This window comes from Tupaia chinensis, unplaced genomic scaffold (assembly GCF_000334495.1).
Source record: "Tupaia chinensis unplaced genomic scaffold, TupChi_1.0 Scaffold143657_1, whole genome shotgun sequence".
Classification (NCBI taxonomy): domain Eukaryota; kingdom Metazoa; phylum Chordata; class Mammalia; order Scandentia; family Tupaiidae; genus Tupaia; species Tupaia belangeri.
In genome coordinates this window covers 77,537-97,242 of record NW_006203505.1, presented here as the reverse complement: position 1 = coordinate 97,242, position 19,706 = coordinate 77,537, and the positions used below count along the sequence as shown (strand labels likewise).

The 19,706-nt window shown below is 38.8% G+C and overlaps 1 protein-coding gene and 1 pseudogene across 1 annotated transcript; one reads left to right on the top strand and one right to left on the bottom strand.

Annotated features, from left to right (window-relative positions):
* Window positions 1-2,800: 2,800 nt before the first annotated feature.
* Window positions 2,801-3,763, bottom strand: LOC102502648 (olfactory receptor 8D4). The gene has a single exon (XM_006164684.2). The coding sequence runs from the start codon at window positions 3,737-3,739 to the stop codon at window positions 2,801-2,803; it is 939 nt and encodes a 312-aa protein (XP_006164746.1). The 5' UTR covers window positions 3,740-3,763.
* A 6,306-nt stretch (window positions 3,764-10,069) lies between these two features.
* Window positions 10,070-19,706, top strand: part of LOC102502224 (heterogeneous nuclear ribonucleoprotein R-like) — a 16,457-nt pseudogene continuing 6,820 nt past the window's right edge.

Sequence of the window (19,706 nt, the reverse complement as noted above, 5' to 3'; positions counted from 1 at the left end):
AAACAAAAAAAACAAAAAACCACTTTTCCCACTAGCTTTTTTTTTTTTTTTTTTTTAGATTGATTTTTTGCTATAGGACATGTGCACTCACTGGAGATATATATATAAAAAGAGAGACAGAAAGCGAGAAATCACCCTGCAGGGGGGATGGTCATGCTGCAATCCTTTATCCTCCAATTTCTTCTCAGGATTTTGAGCACAAACGCCAAGTATGAGTTTTAAGCCACAGGTCCAGAACTCAAACAGCAGCTGATTACATGGGAACCCAGTGACATGCCCATTGCGCCATCTGCTGGTCCTCCACCAGCACTTTTTAGTACTCCCATATAAATTTCCATATAAATTGTTTTCGCCTCTTTGAGGCAAAAAAAGGTAGAGGTGATTTTTTACAACCTTCGCTTAGTAAGAATAATTGGAACTCCTCTTTCCTTATAATGAAGAGAATTGTATAAGCCTCTCTACTAAGTATTTATATATTTGTTCTAATAGGAAATTCAGACGGATAGGAAGAGCAAATCTAGTTAAGCTTTTATGGTTTATTTCTTTTTAGTTTTCTTTCCTTCTTTCTTTCTTTTTATCTTTTCATATTTTTTTCAGAAAAAGAGACAGAGAGAGGGACCACATCCCTTACTGTGGAGTATGGTCACATCACAATTCCTTCTCCTCCATTTTTTTCATCTTGTGAGGATTTGGAGCACGTACATGTGCCAGTCACAATCCCTTCTCCTCCATTTTTTCATCTTGTGAGGATTTGGAGCATGTACATGTGCCAGTATGTTTTTCAAGCCTCCGAGGCCAGAATTCAAACCATGATCAACCATGTGGGATGTAGCTCCTTTAGTCACTAGGCCATGGGTTGGCCTTATATCCATTTTTATTTTGAATAGTATTGACTTGCTTTCACTGCTTATAATTTTCTTATTTTTAAAATATCATTTTAATATTATAAAAATGTATCACCCTTAGGCATCTCACTTAACATTCAAAAATAAATCTTATTGATTCAAAGTCAGATATATATTGTGAATCCTTCTATTTATTTTTTCCATCTTTACTGCTATTAATCTAATTAAGAGTATATCATTTCTTGCCCAGATAATTTCAACAGTTTCATAAGTATTCTCTCTGTTTCTATTATAGCCAAAAGCACACATTTCCCTACCCAACTCTCCCCCAAACACACAAGTACACACACATTGATCACTTTTATATTTGTCAAATGGAATGAGTGCTCACCAGAGAGAGATAAAGTAAGCGCATACAAGAGAGAGAATGTAAGAAGGCACCCTCTATGGGTGACCGTCACTTTACAATCCCTTCTCCTCCATCTCTCGCTCCTTTCTGTACATGCACCCAGTGTGTTTCATGCTGCTATGTCCAGAATTTGAACTGCACAACCATTTTAGATCCAACTACCTTAACTACCACACTACTGGCTAGCCCCACATCCATCAGTTTTCTAATCAATAACCATAGGATGTTTTTCAAATGTAAAACAGATTATAGCACTCTACTTTTGAAACATACCAATGATTTCTCATTGTTCTTAGAATAAAATTTAAACTCCTTATAGTATCTGGTATTTATTTTGACCACTTATCCTAACTCGTGCAGTACCTCTTTTCCCTCTTTCACTAAGTTTCAGCTATATTGCCTTATCTATTTTTTGAAAATAGCCAAGTTTGTTAGAGCCTTGGACTTTAAACTTGCTGCTGCTTTTCTGTTTTTAACAGAACTGTATTCTTTTCATTTAGGTTTCTTTTCAGTTTTCCCTTCTTCAAAGAGCTCAATTGAGAGTAGCTCTTGACCCACTGATAACTATGTAACTCATTTTTCCAAATCATTTATTTATGTCTATAATTATCATGTTTGTTAATTTACTTACTTCTGAATTGTCTTCCAATCCTCCCCAGCCCACACAAATAAGAAGAGACTTTATCTACCATATCTACCATAATATTTCAGCACTTTGAACAGTTCCTGCCATATAGCCCATGATAATATGCTGAGTAAATGAATTAACTAGCACATCGCATTCTCCACACAGTTCTTTATCTTGAGAAGAGTTCATTCTTGAAACTCAGAATTTTTTAAATTATATTCAATTCAAACCATATCACATGGAAGAAATGAAAAATATCGAATTTACAGTCAAGGAGAAAAATTGCAACTCAAAAAAGGAAAAAAACATAAACTTGTAAGATGCTGCATACATACTAATCAAACTGAAAAAAAATATTTAGATTAGACTACAAATAACATTTCCTCATCTAGATAATCTAAGTCTCATCCTTGAATCAGCAGAAGCCGACTACTAAGACTCTATTAATTAATTGAATCATCTACATTGAATTTCACTTTCATATGACACCAGTCTTTAATAAAGCATTTACAAGAAAAAAATTCTTCACATTTTTAAAAATATAACTTCCCTCACACTGTTCAATACTTTCTTTGCAAATTTTAACAAAAGAAATGTCTCTGAAATTTAATGGATTTTTCCAATTCAAAATACACAATGATTATGTTTTCATTTTTGGCCTACATTCAGGAAATTAAAACCAAAAGCAGATATTCAGTACCAGAAATGGTATTAATCCTTCAATTTAAAATGTTCACTAATGTCTCATTTTTAGATTTGTTTTATAATTTAATAATCTTATGTGTGCATATGTTTTATATATGTGTGTATGTAAATAATTTCACTTCATCTTAAATTACACTTATAGAGCTAAGATATAAACACACACATGCAACTGTGATTATGAATACATGAAACTGATCTTAATTTGAAACATATTCATTTAGAAAGTATTTTTCTTCTTAAAAGTTTCATCAATGCATTTTTCACTTCCTTGTTCCTCAGACTGTATATCAGGGGGTTTAACATGGGAATCACAGTGGTGTAAAATACTGAAGACACTTTCTCCTGGGTAAATGAAGTGCTAGAAGCAGGTTTGAGATACATAGACATGATGGATCCATAAAATACAAGAACAGCTGTCAGGTGGGAGCTGCAGGTGCTGAAGGCTTTGGACCTGCCGTCTTTAGAGCGGATGCGGAGGATGCTGGTAAGGATAAAAGCATATGAAATGATGATTGTGAGGCTGGTGGCTACCATGTTAAATCCACCAATGACAAAAATCAGTATTTCATCAATGTAAGTGCTAGAACAGGAGAGTTTAATAAGAGGGACAATGTCACAGAAATAGTGTTTAATGATATTTGACCCACAGAAAGACAACCTTAATATACAGTTTCCATGAATCATAGCATCCGTGAAACCTATTGAGAAGACAGCAGCCACCAGCAGAGAGCAGACCCGAGGGGACATGATGACATTGTAGAGCAGTGGCCTGCAGATGGCCACATAGCGATCGTAGGCCATGGCTGCCAGCATGTAGCATTCAGAAATTACAAAAATGCAGAAGAAGAACAGCTGAGCCATGCATCCAGAGTAGGAGATACCCTTCTCTGAGCATAACAACCCAGTCAGCATTTTGGGGGTAATGACAGAAGAATAGCAGAAATCCAAAAAGGACAAACTACTGAGGAGATAGTACATGGGAGTGTGAAGTTGTGGACTGAGGCTAATGAGCAAGATCATGCCGAGATTCCCCACCGTGGTGACCATATAGATCCCTAAGAAGAGGCAGAAAAGAAGTAGCTGAAGCTCTGGCTGTTCCGTCAATCCTGAAAGAAGGAATTCAGTCACAGTAGAGTGGTTCCTTACACCCATTCTCCTCTGAGAAATCTGCAGAGATGAGAGGGAAAATGTCCAATCAGGCACGCAGAATCCCAGCTTGCCTCCAGTTCCCTGTAGCCCAGGTATTCCTATCTATGCAAACTGCTACTTTGTGTTACAAGAAGAAAACAAACAAACAAACAAACACCAAAGCCAGCACTCAGATCAAATGCAGTCAGTAAACCCCTCTTTACCCACAGTGTGTGGGAACCACAAATACTCTATCCCCTCCACTACCTCAAATTATTTTAGCAAGAACAAAAGCTTTCCCTGCAGAGTGAGCAACATACCAATGCTGAAGACTGTGCTGGAGATTTTCTCAGGCACATCAGTTAAAGAGGTGCGTAGAGAGAAGCTGGGACCATGAACCTTCTGCCAATAATGCCTTTGCCCAGGGCTGGCCCTGCCTCAGGAGTTCCTATAGAGAATGTGTCTATCCATAAGGTCAATTGCGACTCTTTGCATCAAACTTTCAAGGATGCTTAGCAAAATGTTAACTCTAGGGAGATGGAAATAGAAGTTACATGAAATAAATAGCCCAGGGGGGCCACCTGGTGGTTCAGTGGTTAAGGTGGCTGGATCCCACAGGGTGGTCTTTCCGTGTAAGTTCTGGACCTGGCAACTTGGGAAACACACCAGGTTGCAAGCTCAAGTACCTGTGTGTGTGTTCGCAGAGTTAAACTGGTTTCTTAGCTGAAGGATGACTAAGTCCACTTAAAGAACTACATAACTTTCAAAGTCTCCTTAACTTATTTGTGATAGGCCACCTGTGCACTACTTTTTAAACATATAAAGGCCTGGGGCTGACAGGTGGTGTGGTGTTTAAGGGTGCTTAACTCCCACATGGCCAACTGTGATTTGAATCCCAGACCTAGCAGCTTGCTTACTCATTTCCTCTCATTTGTTCTCTCTCTCTCACTCTGTCCCTCTCTGAGCAAATAACAAATAAACAAATAAATAAAGTTAATGAAAAAAAGGTTACAGTTTTAAAAAATAAAATAAAACATCTGAAGGACTTCAAAAAGCCTGTGGAACATGAAATTAAAGTACAAGTCTATTTTGGGACAAGAAAAATTTGAAAGCCATGCATAGTTTTTCATAGTATGCATTTCCTGTGAACTTTCTGAAGACCTTTCATATGCTAGCATTAGTGTGATCCAGAACTTATTTGAGGAAACCCTTTTTTATTTGTGTATTTATTCTATTTTTAATCTAACCATAATTTGATTTCCAGGTGGGAAGTTTATCCTTCTTACACTTCAGTAAAGCTGGGTGATGGTGGAATGGCAGAATTCCCAAAACTGCATCTGAATCTTGGACTCTCCTCTGGGCTGTGTCTACCACTCTCACCAAGCCCACTAGGTTCAACACAGGTGTTAGTGTTGCCTCTGGGCACTGCCAACAGCCCAGCCAAACAGAGCACTTCCTGTTTACAGCACTGTTCTCAGGTGGGCTACACATGGCACACCTTTGGAGCTGCCTATTCAGGGTGAACCATGGCCCTACCTCTCAGATATCTGACCACTTTTCTTTTTGTGCTGGGCTGCTCACAGAGCCCTCTTCAGACTCTCATATTTGCCCAGAAAATACAGAAATCTCAGGGTGTTTTGTCAACCTGCCCAACTCAAGATCTATCTGTCTCTGGCTGTTCAAGAAGCAACTTGGATCTTCTGGCTTCTCATATATTACTGGCACAACTGGACAAGCCACACTTCCTCTGGTCACCTGAATTCCTGAGGTTCCAAGTCACTACTCCTTGTTTCCCAAATTCCTCTCAGTGTTAACACATGAAACTTCATGACACTGAACAGCTATGCTCTGTTTCCAAATTCTACAGAACACGTGTCCTTCATATTTGCTCTCTTTTTTCTTTCTCATCCTAAAGGATGGAGATGAGAAATTCTTGTGCAAAGGGTTGCCCTATGCTTATTATTGAAATACCCCAGAGTGTTCCTTTCTGTTCTTCCCTTACTAATTAGCTCGCTTGTGGGTAGTCTACTCACAGAGACTGTGCAGAGAACTATCACAGGTGTATCTGAGAAAACTCATACTTTTTTCTTTGCCTTTAATCTCATGTTTTTTTCATACATGCCTTTCACTTGTCCTGCGTGTCACAAACACACTGACCACCCTCAGCATCTATCTGATGCTCTTGTATTCTCCCTAATTCCTACTCGGGGTCTGTGTTGGAGTAAAACATCTCTTCTCCCCTCATGCTCCTTACTTGAGTCCAGTGTCCTACCCCTGCTCTCTGCTCCATTCAGTGGGTCTTTCCTATATTTCCTACTTCCTAAAACATGTACATGTGCTATGTCTGTCTCAGTTTATTTTTCCATTACTAACAAAAACACCTGAGACCGGGTGACTTTTTAAGAATTATTTTATTTTATTGAATCTATCATTATTATTTGTAACTTGATGAGAGAGAGAAAGAGAGAACAAGAGAGAAGGAAAGTGAGAAAGCAAGCTGCCAGAACTCAAACTGCAGTTGGCCATGTGGGAGTCTAGTGCCTTAACCACCACACCTCCTGCTGGCTCTGAGAATGGGTGATGTATATGAAAAGAGAAATGATTGATTCATTTTTCTGGGGGCTGAGAAGTCCAAAGGTCTAGGATGAGAATCAGGCCAGCCCGCAACACGACCAGCAGAAGCAGGGAGGGTTGTGGGCACATGCAGAGTGAGAGCAAGTTGTAGGCAGCCCTCTCTTGTAATAACCTGCCCTCATCACAGGAACTAGAATTCACCGGGGCTCCTACGAGACAGCACTAATCCATTCACCAGTCTGGTGTCTCCATGATCCAATCACCATAATCTCCCTGCTAGGCCTGAATTTTAAAACATGAACCTCTAGGAAACAAATCATTATCCAAACCATAACAAGGTCCTTGCTACTCATTGTGATTCATAAAGAAATTATCTGCATCATTTGGGAGTTTGTTAGAAATGTACAAGCTTGGACCAACCCCATACCGCAGTGGTTAGGGTAGCCAGATCCCACATGACAAGGCCAATTGTGCAACTTGAATTTGGGCACTAGTGGCTTAAAGAGCTCCAGTGATCATGGGCATACATGTGCCTAAAATTCTGACATAATAGAGAAATGGAGAAGGAATTGCGGTGCGACCATGCCACATTTTGAGTGCTTTCCCTCTCCATTTACCCTCTGATGAATGCATGCTCTCTCAGGCAAAAGAAGGAAGCAGAAGAAGGAAGGAAGGGGGGGAGAAGGAAGGGAAGAAATAGAAGGAATAAGAAAGAAATAATGAAGAAAGAAAGAAAGAAGGAAGGAAGGGAGGAAAGGAAGGAAGGGAGAAGAAAGGAAGGAAGGAAGGAAGGAAGAAAGGAAGGAAGAAAGGAAGGAAGGAAGGAAGGAAGGAAGGAAGGAAGGAAGGAAGGAAGGAAGGAAGGGAAAAAGAAAATTAGAATGAAAGAAAGATTTAGGGAAGGAGGGAGGGAGAAAGTGAAAAAAAAGAAGGAAAGAAAGAAAAAAAATAACAAAAAGAGAGATCGAGAGAGAAAGCACAATCCCAGATTCGACCCATACCTACTAAATCAACATGTACATTTTAACAAGAGTCCCAAAAGCTTTGTGCGCACATTGAAGTTCAAGAGACCCTGTTTTAGCATATTCTGTCTTGCTCTGAAATTATCTCTCTTCTTCCTGTTTTCCCTTTTGAACCCGTCTCTGTCTCTCTTTATGTGATCACAGGATCACATAAAGCCCATCCTTGGAAAACATCTAGTGACAAGCCTCCTTGGATGAAGGATAGAAACTATGACTTTACATGTCAGTATTTCGCCACCTGCATGTGGGATCACATAAAGCCCATCCTTGGAAAACATCTAGTGACAAACCTCCTTGGATGAAGGATAGAAACTACGACTTTACATGTCAGTATTTCGCCACCTGCATGTGAACTCAGATATTCTATGGCATGTAGCGTGCATGCCAAATAGCCTATTACACAAAGTGCATTAGGTTTTTGTGTTTGTAGGAAGAAATGTTATACAAATAGTGTCTTCATCAACATAAAAATGGACAGTGGTAAATGGTATCTGCTTAATTTAACAGCTACAAAACAGTAAGCTCAGCTAGGTTAGGGCTAAAATTTTGCGAGGGTGTTTTACTACCCTCAGAAATAATCTACTACCTGGTTCAGATCTGATTCAGGCCACATGTATTGTTAGTGATCCAAAAGCACTGAAAGACATTTTTAAATATATCAATGCATCACACAGTATTAATAAAGCTATAGCTATGGAATTGATTCTACGAAGGAACAGTGTAGACCAGCAATGCCCAGTAGGTATGCAATGTAGCCTCATGGGCAATTTAGAAGTCTTTTTTTTTTTTAATTGAAAACATAAAGATACATTCATGTTTAAAAATAATTCTATTTGAAAATCATTTCCAAAGTATGATCACTTCTAGAGACAAAGTAAAAAGAGAGTGAGAAGGGACGAGTGTAGGAAAGATAATGTAAAGTAAAAAATAGAAAGATAAGATGTTTGTGGGACACAGATATGGTTTATTATTTGTTGATGAGTATCTGTATGGTATTCTCAACTGGGCTGGACTGAGGTATATATCATGCTAGGTAAAGTCTCTTTACAATCTTAAATGATGTGTAAGATTAAATGTATAAATAATTAAAATTAATAAATAAGTATGATCACTTCAACATGTAAGTCATATAACAATTTTCATGAGATATATTACTTTCTTTCTCCTTTTTTTTTTCAGACAGATCATGAAACCCATTGTGTAGTTCACAGTGATGGTGAATCTCAAGTAGAACTAGCCACGTTTTGAATGCTCAGTATTGTCACCTGTGATGAGGGGTTGTACTATTGGATAAGCATGGGTTTAGAATATAATTTTTTTCTAATTTATAATTTTTTTCTAATAGTTGTCAAATCTCAACTGCCTCTTTTTAGAGAAAGAAGTTCTTCATACACAGAGAGCAGAAAGAGCACTAAACCAGGAGTCATAGGACCTAGTTTCACCCCCAGTTCTAAGACTCAGGGTTCAACCTGTGACTCACCAGTGACTCTCTGAGCTTCATGTTTTAATCTGTAAAATACAATAACTACATCAAAGGTCTGTTATGCAAATTAAATGAGGCAATAATTGCACACATGCTTTCTTCAATGTAAGGTCTGCATAAACATGTCTGTAAATATATATTTAAGCTGGAGAGCTCACATATTAGACACTAGGGTACCTAGATAAAGCAAGTAGGAACATCACAACTGAGTCTGAGGTGGGTGTTCGTCCTTCCCTACCTCAGTGACTCAGTAGTCTGCAAGCACGCAGACCTCCGAGCACGTGTGGAAGTCAGGAGTGGCCTTGAGAACACGGTCATGCTGCAGCTATGTAATAGGAACATCATGTTCTGAACTCACCTTCTGCCTGAAGACTGCAGGTACCTCTTCTTTCTCTTATTCTCATCATGTGGGGAATAGAACTAGATTAACTGTATCTTCTTTAAGTGTCAAAGCAAATGCAGCTAAAAAAAAGCTATGAGTTCTATTCTCAGTTCAAGTATTTTAGCCTAGAAATATAAGGATCAGTAGGCCCAAGGGTTTCTTCTCTCCTGAGGTTTCTCAGCCTGTGTATTTCTAGGGACTCTCCCTGTGCTGGACTGTCAATCAGGTGTCAACTCTAGATTGCACACACAGAAAGAGGATTCAAAATGAGCCTCTTGGGACCAGCAGATGGCATAATGGTTATGTTGCTGGACTCCCATGTAGTTGATCATGGTTCAAGTTTCAGACCAGCAGCTTGAAACCAATACCGTGTGTATGTGTGCGTGCCCAAAATCTGAAAGGAGAATGGAAGAGAAGGAATTGTAGCATGGCCATGGCCCCTGGGGATAATGTCTTCCTCTCTGTCTATCTGTCTCTCCAGTGAGCACAATCACCCTATAGCAAAAATCTCTCTAAAGAAAAAACAAAAGAGGCCCTTTAGAGACAAAATCTCTCTAAAGAAAAAACAAAAGAGCCCCTTTAGAGCCTTGCCATCCAATGGGCGAGTGTATCTCTCCACACATCTTTGCCCTGCCAACCTGCCGAATGAATGAAGCACCAGGGATAGTACTTGCTGTCCTAAGCAGAAGGTACTATTAGAAGTCAGAGATGAAACAGACCCTGCTGTCTACAGTGACAAAGACATTCTTCAGAGAAGGGTAGATGTTAAACTGTGCCTTCAAACGCAGGAGAATTCACTTAGCTGAGAAATCATAAAGGGATATTCAAGATGGAGACAAAGCCATAGACAAAGGAACTGAGAAACAGAGAACATAGCGAATATGTGAAGAACGATGGGAAAACCAGAGCGTTTTTTTGATAAAGGCGGTGGATTCAATGTTTTTATAAATTACGGAGGTAAATGGCATCAAGGATGTCTGAGCTGAACCCTCTGGTCCTAGTGAGCTCTGCAGGACATCCAGCAGGGTGTGACTGATGGCCTTTGGGTGGACCATTCCTGGTAACCTTAAAACAACACATGCACTTGAAACGTCAGAATTTGCAGGGCAAACAGCTATTGTGACACTATCAGATTATCACATAAACTATTACTAAGTGTCTACCATGTTAAAGACCTTAAACTTCTGAAGATTGGAGTAAAGAAAAATAATACATTGCACTTACCCTATCCATGCTGTAGGGGCATTAAGTTATGTTTTAAAAATCAATTTATAAGATTATCTTCAAAAATTTCATAGAAAAAAATGGAATTAAACTATTTTGTTTCAAATTTTTTATTATTTAAAAATAAATTTTATTGTATATACTTAAGGTATACAGTTTGATTTGCTCCTTTTTCTTTCTTTTTCATATTTATTTTTATTTTCTTTTTATTTATTTTACACATTCAATTACTGTACATCACTTAGCTTGTAAAGTGAATTTACCCTTGAATACACTTCATACCAATTGAATTGAGGACATACTAAATATGTTATCCTTATCAGATAATAATCCATTTCTGTGGGCCACAAATGTCTTGCCTCTCTATTTTTCTCCTTAATTATTTTCCTCACACTCTCATCCTTCTCACCCTGTTTGCCCACACTGTCTCCAGTACCCATAACCATTTTCCATATATCTTATAATCTTATAGGTTATATATCTTATATATCTATTATAAGATATATAATAAGCTATTATATAGCTTATATATCTCCTAATCTTTCCGTTTCCACCATAAGTGTGCACAGTTGGTATACGTACAGTGTCTGCCTTTCATTAGCTGACTTGCCTCACTCAACAGTAAATCTTCCATATTTGTTCACTTTCTATCAAATGCCAGGGTCTTGTTTTTTTATACAATTTTTTGTTAATTCACGCAGTTTTTTTTTTTCAAATAGTTTCTCTGTAAAGTTTATAATTTTGCTATGGGGGACCAGCAGTTAGCTTAATGACTATGTAGCCGGACTCTCATGTTTGAGTCCCAGACCCAGTGACTTAAACTCACACCAGGTGCATGTGTGTGTGCTCAAGATCCCAAGAGGAGAATGGAGGAGAAGGGATTGAGGCGTGACCATCCCCCCCCACCCCAGAGGAGTGATTTCTCACTTTCTGCCTCTCTGTCTCTCTCTTTCTGGCAGTTGCATGCACCCTATAGCAAAATCTTCTCCTAAAAAACAATAATACAAAGAAATTTTGCTATAAGGCATATGTACTTGCTGGAGATAAACACAGAGAAGAGAGAGAAAGTCAGGTTTTGAGACATGCATGTAGTGCACCAGGCATGTTTTTCCAGACACAAGGTCTGAAACTCAAACTGAGCACTCAGTCATGTGAGATCCAACTGCCTTAACCTCTAGGCCACCTGCCGGCTCCACAAAATAATTTTATAATCTGCATTTCTCTGAACTTTTCAAAGACTCTCACCTCATACTTTCCTGGAAAAAGTGCCTTTGGTTTCGTTCATATCTCTTAGCTATCCTCCCTTTGTTTTAACCTCACCTTGGCATTTCTACCATCTGTGCACATATGTGGGCCTTCCCGCTCTCTGGGGACTGTTGAGATAAGGGACTGCTCCTCATGATTGTGTGCCTTGGGTCTGGCACAATGCCTGGCACCTAGTGGTATTTATTCTTTCAGCATCCGTGCTCATTCTTATCAGGCATCTCACTCAGTCAGAATGGTTTGTTCTGTCCTATCAAGAAAGCCATGACCTTGAAAACAAATGAAAATAGGCTAACTTACAAGGGAGGATTTTCTTTGCCAGATAAATCACAAAATGGGTTAATTCTTGATCAAAAGTGGTCAATAATGAATGATGAGGTTTACGGTATTAGAAAAAACATCCACTTATGGCACAATATTCTTGCTGATCCTTGAAGATAATTATCTGTTCTTCTTATATTTGTCCTAGAAATTTATCACACACAGTCTACATAAGTTAAGTATTTTAACACAAAACTTCAACTATAATTAAGATACGCATGACCAACTGTGAATTACACATATCATGAATAAATCTCAGATCAGCCTGTTATGATCGTGTGTGTGTGCGTTGCTGTCTCACACCACTGAAATACTTTATTCTGAAACTAAAAATTATAATTTGCTACACAAAGATCATGTAGAAGGTATATGAGGGCGATAAATAAATAAATAAACATATAATCTGAAGAGAAAGTGAAAAATTCAGAATATTTATTCTCCTTTGTTAATGTGAATAGATGAAAGATAATGTAATAAAGGAATGTCTCTGTAGTTATGCAAGAGGTTCCTCTCAAGGTGGTGTTGTTCTTGTTTGTTTCGTTTACTTATTTTTTAATCCCTTAGCAAGAGCCTGCTGAAACTTGTAGTTGAGGCGTTTAGGTTTGAGAAGACTCAAAGACACCTTTACTTCCTTCCACTCTCACCATCCCTGTCATAAACCTGGAAAACCACCATGAGAGGTCACTGCTGTCATCCTACTGTGAGCAGCTGCTCAACCAGCCAGTGGTGCTTGACCCCTGATAGAGCCAAAAGTATGTGGGTAGACACCTTGCTGATATGTGGTCTTTCATGTTGTGCTTTGCTGGATGTTTATGTAAAAAATTTTCATGATACAGTAATGTCTTACTGGGATTTATGCTAAGGTCAACTTTTTGTTTTTAGTTCCCTCAAATACCATAAAAATGCAAAGAGAGAGATGGCCTTGAATCTAATTTCAGAAGGATCCTCCACACTGTTCTTAGGGTATATAACTTTCCAAGGGTGGGCATAACTTATCTGATGAGTCAGACTCATCAGATCAAGTTCCTTCATGAATTCCTGGTCTTGATGAAAACAGAATCCTGGAGATGGCTCTGGCATGTCCAGATATGTGTGCCTTCCCACCAACCTACACACACGCCCACAGCCACAGATGCATGGGCACACACATACCCATGGAGGGGAAGGAGAGGCACAAGGAGTTTATATCTGTTGAGTATTGATCCTGTTTAGTGGCATTAACTACTAAACATCATAAACCGTTAGCTCCGTTTTACCAGTGAGACCACTGGAGCTCAGAGTGATCCTGACGTTTGCTCAAAACCAGAAAGTTGCTAAGTGGCAGAGCTAAAATAAGTTAACCTCTAGGAATGCCTCATAACAAAAAGAAAACCTACAGGAAGGTAGCTGTTTATGTTTGAAGGAAGATGACTTTTTTTGTTCTTTATAAGGTGACTCGGCACACATCACAAAACTTGAAAAGCAAGAACAGATTTGGGGCTAAGACTACCCAATAACAAGACTAGTGTACTTGGCTAGGAAAATGTCTACTAATCATTTCTTTTACTGACTCCTTCAAAAAATAACAGATCAGGCTCAAAAATTTGCAGAGATGATTAAAATTCCTGAAGAGAAGGAACAGAATTCAAAGACTCTCTAGATTTAGAAGGTCTAGACCAGTGGACTCCTCATGTTTCATCTCGAAGCCTTATAAAAGGGCCTAAGAGGATGAGGAGCACCTCCAAAGACTGAGGACCTCAACACCTCAACATTCCCCTGACATCCTCAGGTGCTGGCAGAACTGTTATTGGAAGAGATTTTTTTTTCAATTTATAAAAATTGTTTTTATTTTACAAGCAAGTGTCTCATAATTTGCTTTCCTTTATTTCTTAGTTTTTAAGTGACACATATGTACTTTTTATATTTTTTCTTTTTATTTATTTATTTGTTACCTTTAAACACAGCATACCTAATGAATTTTCTCATCATGAATATATGATATATTGCTTTAGTCAAAGATATCACCACATACATTATCTCCAGCAAATAATTTTTCATTTTTATGTCCCTAAAATGTTTCACTTCTTTCTTTTACCACTTGATTCCTCCCTCTCTTAAATGTGGGTATGCTGGAAAATCATCTGGGGCACCTGTTAAACATGGGTTCCATGATCTTCAAAGCTCTGGTTCTGTAAATTTGGGGCTGGGAAAAGGAATCTTCAATTTCAATGTTTCAAAGAGTTAGATAGCCAACAAGTCCTGTAGGATAACCAACTTCCATCATTCATTTTTACACGTCAGGCAATCCCATTCTTGCCTACAGCCTGGGTAAACATCATGATGAAGAGAATGGAGCAGGCAAGTGGCATCTGCATGGAAGGTCAGATGTACCCCATCGCACATGGTGTACGGAGACCATTCTCCTCTACCGCCATAATCACAGCAGGAGGGGAACTTCCCATTTCTGGGTATGTGTGTCCAGGTTTCACCTCAATACTCTGTGCTCCTCAAAAAAAAAAAAAAAAGTGTCAGGAGTGGCCATGCCAGCTACAGGGAACATGATCAAGTATTGCCTTAGAAATGTCCCTTGGGTGGGAGCCAGACTGTGCAGGCCTCCATCCGTAAGGGTGTCCAGAACCCTTACTGAGAGGGAAATAGGCACATCACAGGGTTTCCATACCACAGTCCACCACCCCCTCAGCCAGCCAGGATCACAGGCACTGTGCAGCCCACATGTGCATTTTTCAGAACAGGAACCAGAACCTCCCCATGTGGCATCAGCACTGCAGAGAACTGCATGGCCACAGTACCATCAAGGCTGGGTTACTATCCTTTAGTTTAAAGTAAAAGAAAATAAATGTCTGGGGAGATAATAGAAACTACACAATGAAAGAATTTTCCATAAAACTCCCAACTCTAGGGACAGAGGCCCAGAAGTTTATAGTAACTCTTTAAGCTTTCCTGTTCTTATGATTATTGTTTGGATCCCAGAGGTACCTAACCAGGATGAGAAGTGACATAGAAACTAATTTAGATTATTAATCACCTCATACTCCATGGATCTCCAAAGCTTGTATTATTTGGAAGAAGTTTTAATTGCCCCAGATGGGACCATGTTCAAATATTCACAAGGGAACCCTGCAATCATTAATGTTGCAATGTTATAGTTTCTATTTTCCAAGGTAAGTGGAAAACATCTGTACATGTGTATACAGTCCCAGGTGGATTCCAGTTTTCAGAATTAACCTTCGACCATTTATGGTTTTCCATCATAAAGATGACATCATCTATAACTCATGTTGTATATTTCTCTTGTAGACCATACTACATTGATGGTTGAAAATTGGAATTTTCAAAGAGAGAGAGAAAGAGAGAGAGAGAGAATGGATATGCGGGCTTCTTATTTTCAAGACCTATAAGAGTCAATTTCTGCTATTTAGTAGTTGTGTATGGTTTTTGGGCATATTATCTCACCCCTAGATATATGATTTCCTAATTGGTATGAATAATATTAACAGTTGTTCTGCTTGAATTATAAGGGTTTCTTTGAAGGTCACATAACAATATATGCTGCAATACTATATAAAATAGGAAGAGGTTGGGCCAGTTCATGGCATGGTGGTTAAGGCACTGGATTCCATATGTCTAATTCCATGGTTCATGTCCCAGACCCATTAGTCTGAAAAACACGTCAGGTTCACGTGCATGCATGCATGTACAAATTCTGACAAGAAAATGGAGACAGGATTGTGGTGAGGCCATGCCCCCGGGGGTTACTTTTTCACTTTTCCCTTCTTTCTCTCTCTCTCTGTCTTTCTCTGGCAAGCACACACAGCCTATAATATAAATGGCTTAATGCAACATGTATTTGCTGCTATGGGCGGAAAGTCATGCCTTGTTGTAAGTGTTTTCTCTCTCATGCTTTCTGGCAATAAAAAATGTTTATTGGATATCTTGTTGGGGAGGGAGTGGTGAGTGCCTTGGTTGTGTGTCTCACCTAACTCCTCAGACTCCATTTAATTTTTTTAAATGGGTGTCAGTACAACCTGAAAATAACCTAAATATTACCAAACAATACTGTCACACACTTTTATATGTTGACAATGGACTATGTGTGAATTCAATAAAATCATAATTCTAATGATTGTTTCTAATGCTCATGCTACTAGCACCTATGATGTGAACGTTTTGATTGCGGTCATGTAAAATAGATATGCTTGAAAGTAATCTCTGGAAGGTGATATACAAAAGAAATTAGTTATGGGCCAATCCCACGACCTACTGGTTTCCCACATGGCCAACGTGGCTGTTCAAATTCCAGCCTGTGAGTTTGAAAAGTACTTCAGGTTTATATGTAGTACCAATCCCCCCAAGGATGGAGAAATAAAGGAAAAGAAATCGCAATATGAGCAGCCTCACCAAAGGGTGCTGTTCCTTCCTCTCTGGAAAGTGCACGTGCCCTCTGGCAAGTTTTATTTTGTGTACTTTGTTAGGGGGCAGGTGTACTTTTCAGAGAGAGATTGAGAGATAAAGAGAGACAGAAACAGATGGACAGTGAGAAACACCTTTCCCTTGGGGAATGGTCACATCACAATCCCTTCTCCTCCACTGTTACTTTCAGGATTTGGGACACACACACACATAAACACACACCTACAATATGTCTTTGAAGTCACTGGGTCAGGGACTCAAATTGTGTTGTGGGTCATGTGGGATCCAACCACCTCAACTAACATACCACCAGCTGCCCTCATCATTGGCAAAGTGTTTTAAAAAGGAAAATTAGTAACTGAGATACCATAAATACCTAAGCCCTCCTTCTCACCTTTCGAACATTGCAGTCATATGTTGGAGGTCCTGCTGCGGTTAGCTCACAGTGTACCCCCTACTGCATTTTGAGGGGTGACAAAAAACAGTTAGAAGAGCATCTAGTCAATGTTAGAGCTGGGGAACTCAAAAACCCTCTTAAGTTATGTTAGGTGTTATTTCAGAACCTGAGGCTACAACTATTTTGTTTAAATACACATTTGAAGGAGTTTATAATGTAGAAAAAAGACACATAAATAAATGGTTTGCTCTTATGTCACAAATGATTTCAGAAAGTATGCCGCAGGGTGAAGCAGAACAGAATGGAGAAACTTATTATAAAGTAATATATTTATAGAAATGTCTGTCTCTATTTAAAAATGTGACCTTAATATAACTGATTAAATGAATGAATAATTCCTTTCTCCAATACCAGAAATAGCCCTTGTCCTGTCTTAGCAAGGAAGGGAATATTAGCCTTCTCTTCCGCCTGATTTCAGCCATGAAACCCCAAATCTTGATTAATGACACAAACTATCTGACTATCCTTTCCTACAGAAATGTATTCCCACAAGACTAGAAATAATAATATAGAAAGTTATCGTTAGAGTCAAAGACATAAAATAAAGCTGCTTATTTTATGTTGAGTTCAAACAGAGCAGAGTGACTGACTTAATAACCAAAATAGCTAGTTAAGTGGCAGAATCTCAACTAGAAGCCAGGTCTGTTTTACTATTTAATAGCACCATAGGCATTGATCCACATGTACTTCTACAGTGTCCTCTTCATCTCTTCTCTATAACTGTCCTATTGTACAGAATTCTACATTGATACAATGAGAAACCAAGTGAAAATTTTAAGAGAGTAAACATACAAGATATGTAGCAGTTTTCACACCTATTTAGGAATATATGAAGTAATTTTAGAAGTTTGTGGGAAAGGCTGGCAGGTGGTGTGGTGATTAAGGTGCTGGACTCCCACATGGCTGACTATGGTTCTAGTCCTGGATCTGTTAGCTTGCTTTCTCATTTTGTCTCTCTCTGGCCAAATTAACTAATAATAATATTAAATTAAATGATTTGAGAAGACTCCACCATTACTGCTGAGAACTAGTGATTTCAGGGAAAGAAGAGAAACAAAGAAAAAGGGAAATGAAGATTTTCTACTGATAATTCAGCCTCTAACCCCCAAACTCAAGTGGTAGGGAGCCCTTCTAACCTTCTCTCTGTCTCTCACTGCCTCTTTTTCTGTCTTCTCATTTTTTTGTAATTTTTCCTTCTTAAAAGTTTTTAAGGTAATATATTCTCGTGGCTTTCAGTTCTTCCTTCATCTTGCTAATAATCCCCTTTTCCCCTCCCCTCCAAGAGAGGCAAGGGGCAAGCCTTCAGCAGAAGACTCCACCATTGCTGCTGAGAACTAGTGGTTTCACACAGTGCTTGTGTGCTCCATGATTTTTTTATTTTGGCTTAAAATTTTTTTTTGTTTTTCTTTGTTTTTCTTTTTTTTTTTCTCTTTCTCTGTTTCCTTTTCTTTTTCTTTTATCTCATCACTCTGTTCCTTAACCTACATTCACTGTGTTTCTAGTCAGATCTAAGAGAACCATAGCCAAGCAACCAAATACTATTAGGGTTAACATATTTCTCAATAGCCACTGAATCTGCTGCACAAAGGGATAAAAACAGATTGGCAAGGACATTGCAGATCACCTCCTTCTGCGAAGCTCCTGAATGCTGAGATTGAACTTTAAGTATTAGGAAGAAACACACCATCCATCAGGTAACTAGAAATCACTACCAGGTCACAAGACATATGGTAAAGCAAGAAAATACCTTTCCTCCAAGGGAAAAGAATAACTCCTTTTCATCCACAGACAGTTCAATGGAAATCATAGAAATGTATAATAAAGAATTTAGAATATTCATAATGATGAAGCTAACAGAAATGGAAGAGAAGAGAGACAATGAACTGCAGAAGAGGCAGGAGAAAGGAGCTGATGAGTTCCAAGAGGTGAGGAAATTCTTGCAATAGCTAAAAGAGGAAATACACACATTAAAAAAGAATCAAATGACCCAAATGGACCTGTTAGAGATGAAGACTATATTACAGGAAATCAAAATATCCCTTGAGAGTATTAAAAGCAGACTGATCATACAGAAAATAGAATCACAGATGTAGAAGATAAAATTGCTGGCCTAGAAATATCCACCACAAAGACTAAGAAAATTGCCAAAAAAATAAGAATAATATACGAGAACTATTAGATACCATCAAACGTCCGAACAGCCATATAATTGATATCTCAGAAGGCAAAAAGATTCATAAGGGCATTTCATTCAATGAAATCCTGCAGGAAATCTTTTCAAACCTAGAGAGGCACTCAAAGATCCAGTCCTGAGAAATACAAAGGACCCTAAATAGAATCAACCCAGGAAGATCTTCTCCAAGACACATTACAGACAGATTGACCAAAAACACAAAAACAAGATACTAAGATTGGCAAGAGAAAAATGGCAAGTTACCTACAGGTTACTTGATATCCCATCAGGCTAACAGCAGACCTCTCATCAAACTAACAGCAGACTTCTTATCAGAAACAATGGGACAATAGTTTCAAAGTGTTAAGGGAAAAGCAATTTTAATCAAGAATACTTTACCTAGTAAGATTATCTTTCATATGGGAAGAAAAGACAAGAATATTCTCAGAGGGAACCAGCAGTTAGCATAATGGCTATGTCGCTGGATTCCCATGTAGTCGACCGCAGTTCGTGTCCCCAACCCAGTGGCTTAAAATTCACACTGGGCACGTGTGCGTGCGTGCCCAAGATCTCGAGAGGAGAATGGAGGAGAAGGGATTGCGGCATGACCATCCCCCCTGGGGGATGATTTCTTGCTTTCTGTCTCTATGTCTCTCTCTGTCTGTCTGGCAAGCGCACACGC

Coding starts and splice junctions, on each gene's coding strand:
- LOC102502648 (XM_006164684.2), bottom strand. CDS start 3,739: ATGGGTGTAAGGAACCACTCTACTGTGACTGAATTCCTTCTTTCAGGA.